The sequence below is a fragment of the Cannabis sativa genome, chromosome X (assembly GCF_029168945.1).
Source record: "Cannabis sativa cultivar Pink pepper isolate KNU-18-1 chromosome X, ASM2916894v1, whole genome shotgun sequence".
Taxonomy (NCBI): Eukaryota; Viridiplantae; Streptophyta; class Magnoliopsida; order Rosales; family Cannabaceae; genus Cannabis; species Cannabis sativa.
This window is the reverse complement of record NC_083610.1, coordinates 63313519-63321294: the sequence shown is the minus strand read 5'-3', so window position 1 is coordinate 63321294 and position 7776 is coordinate 63313519. Positions and strand designations below refer to the sequence as shown.

The 7776-nt window shown below is 38.1% G+C and overlaps 1 protein-coding gene across 1 annotated transcript; it reads right to left on the bottom strand.

Annotated features, from left to right (window-relative positions):
- Positions 1–4176: 4176 nt before the first annotated feature.
- LOC133032460 (putative receptor protein kinase ZmPK1) lies at positions 4177–7284 on the bottom strand. Its single transcript, XM_061106414.1, has one exon. The coding sequence runs from the start codon at positions 7191–7193 to the stop codon at positions 4806–4808; it is 2388 nt and encodes a 795-aa protein (XP_060962397.1). The 5' UTR covers positions 7194–7284; the 3' UTR covers positions 4177–4805.
- Positions 7285–7776: the final 492 nt, after the last annotated feature.

Sequence of the window (7776 nt, the reverse complement as noted above, 5' to 3'; positions counted from 1 at the left end):
AACACGCGCAGTGCATGTTCTTTCAACTAGATTCACATCACCACCTCTTTCACCGTTAGGTCCCCTACCAACGTTATACAAATTGGCTCCATTTCGTTGGACGCGCCTGTACCTTGCATTTTAATGAATTTTTGCCAAGTTTTTTTCGAAGAGCGTGACCAAAGGGGTCGCACATTTGTCAGCATTTTTGAGGCGATCAGCGAACCACGATTGGAGTGTGAACCTGATAAATTCAACCAAAGTAGTTATTGGATATTTCCTGAACTCTTCTGTGACACTATTGAAGCTTTCAGCAGCGTTGCTCGTCATGATGTTGTATCTATCGCCCAAACAATAAGGGTGAGCCCACTTCTCAAACCCTATACTCTCCACATATGCAGCAATGGCCGGATTCATCTTTCTAAGCTTCTCGAACTCTCTATCGCATTCAGTCTTCGACCATGCGTAAGCAACATTATATATTTGGTTGTGAAAAGCATCAGTCTTGAATTTGGCGTTCACGTTCATAACAATGTGGTGATAGCATGCACGTTGGATCGCTTCGGGAAAAACGAGTTCAACAGCATGATCAATGCTTTGATGCCTATCTGACACAAACACTAAGTTCTCAACCACGCCAATTGCTACCCTCAACTTCTGTAAGAAATACGTCCAGGAGTCGTTATTCTCACTGTCAACGATACCATAAGCAACCGGCAACAATTGGTTGTTCGCATCGTATGCCACAGCAACTAACATTATACCGCCGTACTTCGTCTTCAAGAAGGTGCCATCGATACTCAAAACAGGACGACAAAAAGAAAAGCCCCTTCTACATGCACCGAGTGATATAAAACAGTACTTGAACCGCTCATCCTCTAAGTACAAGTCAGTAATGGTACTGGATTCTTCGTTCCAAAGCATGTACAAGTACCCGGGAAGCTTCATGTATGAAAACTCGTGGCGTACCCCTAGCATACGTAAGTCCCATCTCCACTGCACCTCCACGCCTTCACATAACTCATACCGATACCGTAGTTGTCAAACATGTCCCTCTGTATGTCTTTAGCCTTGTACTTAGTTCCGTCTTGGGTGTACTTCCCCTTAATAAGGTGGCCAACTACCCATGGTGCTGCTTGACGGTGATCTGAACGTCTCGCATTCAAGTTACATGTGTGTTCATTGTGAAATACAGTGACCTCAAAGTTGTCGAATGCATCTTCTTCCTCCCCCTCAATCTCCATTTACAATGCGGAGCCTTGCATGTAACGTACAACACATCAGGGGATGACTTCTTCACCATCCACTCGAAATTGTTATTAAGTGCAAACCTACCCACAACTTGTCTCAGTTCTTCCTTGTTTTCATAAAAATTACCAAGCTCTATCACCCCTGCTTCCTTACTTTGTAAACAAGTAGTTAGCTCATGATTTTCCATTATATCTTCCTTTGTCCACATGGGAGCTTTGAACTTGGTACAAACTTCAAAAGAGGAGGACGTTGAGAACGTTGCATGACGAGCATGTTCTTCAGTTCTGCCTGGTCGACTACTGCTAGTTCCAGGTGTAGTGCGATTTTCACTACGAGGTTGTCGTTCTCGCTGTGTACCTTGGTTACTCGGTACACACTCTAACCTCAACAATGGTCCCGCTACGGGTTCATCGACTGCTAAATCATGCTCATCGTCCATATTCAAATCTACAATAGGATCGTTATTGTAGAAGGGTGTATCGAACTCTTCAAACTGATGAAATCCTGTCGCTTCTTGTTCTTGCCCTACATTGGTCGGAACATCAAAATTGGTCGGAACCTCTAAATTGGCCAGAACCTCCTCATTCACACCAATCCCAACATCTGTTTCGGGAACGCAAGACCCTACCACACTCCGAGGGAGAGGATTAGTAGGCGGCGTAGGCTCCGAATTCCCAACTTTTCTCACCTTGGTCACGAATAATGGCATAAACTCTGTATTTGACATTGTTGCCCTCATCTCTAAAAACGTTCTCAGTTGGCGTTCTCTCTTAATAACCTCTGGCGCAACCATTTTTCCCTTCATGTACAAGGAACAAATCTCCAACTTTAAATCATACGCTATCGGATCAACTTCCAACTCTTCATATAAAATTTGTCGCAGTTCTTGTAGGGTTGTCTCGGTTGTAACTGTCAACGTCAAGCTGCTATTTGCTTTGTAGATCCAATTATAATTCTCACATAACCAAACACCATCGTACGATACAACAAGGAACACTTTGTCTCCTGCAATTGCAAACCAAAAAAACAAGGTGAGTAAAGGAAAAAACACCAAAAAAAAAAAATAAAAATCGACATCCCATCGATATCAATAGACATAATGTCGATAATCACAACATCAGAAATTAGGGCACTGATTGTTGACATTGTGTCGACATAATATCGACATACAGTCGACAACCACACCAAGCATGCTGGTCATCGACATAATATCGACATACCATCGACATTCAATCGACAATTAACAACGGTTGCACATTTAATGTTAATAAATTTTACCTACGTTCCCAACAACCCTTCCCAACTGACACGTTGCATGTCAGACACGTGTCCTATCGACAAGTTGTCGACATGACGTCGACATGGTATCGACAAATGAGTTAGCAGTGTCACTAAATTGGCATGTTGTCGACATGATGTCGACATAGTATCGACATTCAGTCGACAAATACACCATTTCATGCGTTTTCCCTGTACAGTTACGCATTTAATGACCATTAAATTTTCATACATTCCCAACATGTTTACTGCTCTATAAAAGCAAATCCCTTTCTTATTCATAAGTGCTCTTGTCTTCTACTTCTCTCTTACTCTTAAAAATTTCTCTTATTCTCTTAAGTTCTAAATATGGCCCCAAGAAAGAACGGCAAATTCCCCATCTTAACTCCTGAAGAGCTGAAGCAGGAGCCTGATGTTGGCATAGTTACTCCTGCAATGCAGAAAGTTTTTGACGCCCAAAGAGCTTTCGCAAGAGAACGATGTGGGAACGAGTTCAGGTTCAGGCAACTTGAAGCTCATTTTTGCAAAACTGGTGTATGGCCGGCTCCACCACCAGGGTTCCCCGAAGGATGCCGTCGTTGCAAACTAGGCATCTTTAACGGTAAACCGGTGAAGCCTGGAACATTATGCAAGTATTGCAAGGCTCACCCACAAGCCAAAGAATTTAAAAAAAAAATAATTTCTTATGTTATGCCTTGTGGGGAGTTTTATTTAATGTTTGTTTTTTTTTTATGAACTTTATTTTCTGTTTTTTTTTTTTATGTTTTTTTATGTTATTTTATGTTTTTAATAAACTTTATTTAATGTTAATGTTATGTTATGTTTATGTTTTATTCACGGTTTTTTTATTTGCATCGATATTTTGTCGACATCATGTCGACAAAGTATCGACAACATCTAAAAAAAAAGAAAAATGCATGTTGTCGACATTCTGTCGACAACTGTCGACAAAATGTCGACAAATAGTAAATACCATGTTGGTTGCATGATGTCGACAACATGTCGACATAACGTCGATAATGGTCGTCACTGACCTTCCATTTTGTAATCATCGACAAACCATCGACATATCATCGATATATCATCGATAACTCTGGAAAACCCAGAATTCGACTGAAAACCAGATCTGTCAGATCTCAACAATTTCAGACCAAAAAACAGCAGTTCCAACAAAAAACACACATATAATAATTTTAAACTACATAAAGTCAAACAAAATGCTTAAAATACAACTTACCCATTATAATGGTGTAAGATTCTTGAGTGATGTTGTATTGTGCTTCGGTTTTCCACCAACACCCACCGAGAAAACAACCATTCAACAGCAAATAAAGAGAGTGACGAGAGAGTGGGACGGATAGAGGGAAATTTTTTGATAAATTTTTCAGTTTTTTTCTAGAGAGAGAGAGTGGTGCACGAGAGAGAGGGAAGAGGGAAGAGAGAGAAACATCATTTCAGATTTTAGCTATTTTATTTTTTTTTTTTTTAAAAAAAGGGTAAAATGGGAAGTTCATGTAATTAATGGACTAAATTTGTACAAATTAAGGAAGGGTATAAATTTTGATATGGCTTGTATTATTAAGGCCAAAAATTGAAATTTCCCTTTATAAAATCCCCAAATATCATAAACAAAATCATCAAATCTTCAATAAATTTAGCAAAAAATAGCTCTGGTACCACTTGTTAGGATTTATAAAACACTCAAGAAATATATAAATCACAGATCTAAATATATTCCTTAAGAGTGCTTTAATATAGAAAACCCTAAATCATAAATCTATAAAGGCTTTGCTAAATTAAAGAAGAAAAATATGATAAAAAATGAGCGAAAACACTAATCTGAAGCCATTGTTGGAGATTGCAGAGAAGGTTTTGATCTTCCAATAATACACTATTTTCTAAAGTATTTTCTCTGATGGGGAAGGAGAGAATACAAAAATTTCTTGGGGACCAGCTCATTATATAATGAGTTTTGGATATTTATAATTTGGCCCCTCAACAAATTATAAATTAACATATGGTATCTACCCATTATTTCTATGACAATTTAATACCCTTTTGATACCCATAACATAATTGTTCACTTAATTTTGTATCACATTTTATAATAGCATATACATTATACATATGTGCCCAGGTAATATTTTTAATCCAACATTATATGTATACACATGCTAAACCACGATGTGCGCAAGGTGCCCTTTGACATAATTATTACACACATATGTAACATATCATATCACCACAATTATCACAAGTACTATAAACCAGTTTTACTACAACAATTATAACATTTGTTAATCGTGATCTTGAAGCATCTTTACTACTTGGCTCATACTTGGTCTTGCATCTTTCTTTTCCTCTACACATTTAAGTGCTACTCCCAATAGAACTCCCATTTTTTCCAAGTCGTACTCACTTTCCATCAATGGATCCATAATGTTTCCTAGCCATGTTGCTACTTTAGAACTTTCGTAAACCTTTTCTCTCACCCATTTAACGAGCCCTGATCTATTCTCCTGATCATTACATGTTGCTGAGTTCTTTCCTGTTAACATCTCCAGCACTACAATTCCATAGCTATAGACGTCCACTTTGGATGTAATGATTTGGTTCGTAACCCACTCGGGAGCCATGTAGCCTCTTGTTCCTCTAATCCTAGAAAATTGGTGATCTTCTAGCTCTCCTGATCGATTTAGTAACTTAGATAGCCCAAAGTCTGCCACCTTTGGTGTAAAATCAGATCCCAAGAGTATGTTTTGAGGCTTGACATCACAATGTAGAACCCACTCCAAGCACTCCTCATGCAAATAAGCAAGGCCTTTGGCTGTCCCCAATGCAATTTCAAACCTTGTTTTCCAACTAAGAGCATAATCATTTCTAGATAGATTTTCTGTGAGGGAACCATGTTCCAGATATTCATACACTAAAAGCCTATGCCTTCCTTCTACGCAGTACCCCAACATCGCTATCAAGTTCATGTGGTTCACTCTCCCAATGATGTTGACTTCTGTTAGAAACTCAGCTTCTCCTTGGCAATTAGCTTCATTATTGAGTCTTTTGATCGCTGCGACTCGAGAATCCGATAGGACACCTTTGAAAACAATTCCACTGGAACCTCTTCCAATCTCTTTTGAAAAGTTCTGAGTTGCCTTCTTAAGCTCAGGAAAGCTAAATCGTTTAAACCTAGCCGCTGCTAGGAGGTATTCTCTTGTATGTGTACTTGAATTTTTCTGGCTTCTAGTGAACAAGAAGTACCACACCAACAAAACACACATGATCTCAAATATTCCAACTCCACATATAAACCAAAGTATGAATGTCGCCAACTCCTTCTCTTGTCTTTGAAAATACTTAGTTGGCATAAGTATAGTACTATTAAGTTTGTTGGAGCAAGTCAAACCAAATCTAGGCAATGCAGAGAAGGAGTAGTTTCTAGGAAACCTCAAGTAGAAGTCTCCAAAAAACATGGGTGTTTTGTATCCATTAACCAGTAACACCTTTGGGTAACAGTTGAAGCCAACCTTATCTTTAGCAAAAAAATATGAGTACTGAAATCCAACACAATTACACAATTGCAAGCATAAATCTCGGCATGCCGAGAATGTGTAATTGGGAAAAAATCCATAGTCATACCCGTAGAACTCTGTATTCAATAGCTTCATAAAATTGGACTCATTTTTCAGGCAAGTGAGTTTGAATTCTGGTTCACACCCATAAGACCAATCAGAAGAATTTCTCATTTTATGTCCTGGAATGCAAGAGCACACCATACCAGAAACAATATCATAGCTACATAGGCTATTAAGTCCACAGTGGCCATGAATCTTGCAAGGATCTGAAAATGCTTGCCACGAGACAACCCAACGTTTCTCGCTCGAATTACGTCGAGTGTATAACCTCAGATTTCCATCATAATCGATCTTTAATCTTCTTTGAGTGCTGCCACCATAGTCTGCTGATATAAATGTAAAATCATCAGATGAACTGAAATTGCCCAAGGAATCGAGCACAGCGATTTTACTGTTGTTATACGAAGACCTCCCAGCTTCCCAGCTTACCAGCCAAGGTGGTGGCCAGTAAACACTAGAAAGCTGAAACCCATTATAAGCCAAACGAAGAAGGTTGTCATTATCAAAGAAAAGCCTATAAAAACCAGACGAGAAATTTCCCTGGCTTCTTGAAGAAACAAGCTTAGTGTCTTTAGCGAGTGCTTGCTCCTGAAGAATAGTGTCAGTTGGGTGATCGAAGCTTTGCCATAAAACGACACCGTCAGAAGCAATTAAAACAAGGTTGCCAGAGTTAAAGAGCTTCAACTTGGTTTGTGAACTTGACGTAGTATCTGTATTCCAAACTGTGATCAAACTAGCGTCTGTTAGTATAAGATTACCAGTTTTCAAAAGGCTCAACTTGGAGCGTTTTCCATTGACGGGTCGATCACGGTTCGCTATCCAAACTATGGTGCGATTAAGCTGATCAGAGTTGGGCTCATTAAACCATATACTGAAGTAATAGGAGTTCACACCAACAGGGAAGAAGCCAGCTGCGAAAACTTTGTTTAATGAAGTTAAAACTTGGTCTGGTCTCTCTACTGAGAGAGATGACCCTTCATTTAGAGTATCTGATGAGTATGAAGACGAAATTTGAGACATGAAGAGAAAATAGATGATGAACAAAGTGGCCATGGTATGGATATGAACAAACCGTTTTGGGATTCACGAAAAGGCTACTAACTACGCATAGATTTTTAATAATTTTCTTATTGGTTTCAATAAAAGGGTATAAAGGGTAGAAGAATGAATATATAGGAATTGAATTGAAGAGGAAAAATGATAAAGATTAAATAAATCACATGAAATACAATGAATGACATTGGATTTAATTATTCATATGCTTTTGTTTTGTTGTTTTCTTCTAAGGGTATGCAGCTATTTGTGATCTCACCTATATATAATTCTGATCAATAGTATTACAGCAGCCTTAATAACAAATATTATCTCCTTAAAACAAACAATTAGCATCGCCATCACATAATGAATTATTTATCTATTGGTAGAGCATTTCATATGTTGTTTTGTTTCTTATTTAACTATAATTGGTTTATTATTTATGAACTTTTATTAGAAGATTATTTATTGATTAGTTACTGGTAAGATTATTTATTGATAGTCATTGGTTATGTCATATTTGCTTGATATATAGCCAGTAGATTATAAAATCTTTAGTTTAGTTGGAGTTGTTGTTACGGGGTTATTTTTTTATTCTAAA

Coding starts and splice junctions, on each gene's coding strand:
- LOC133032460 (XM_061106414.1), bottom strand. CDS start 7,193: ATGGCCACTTTGTTCATCATCTATTTTCTCTTCATGTCTCAAATTTCG.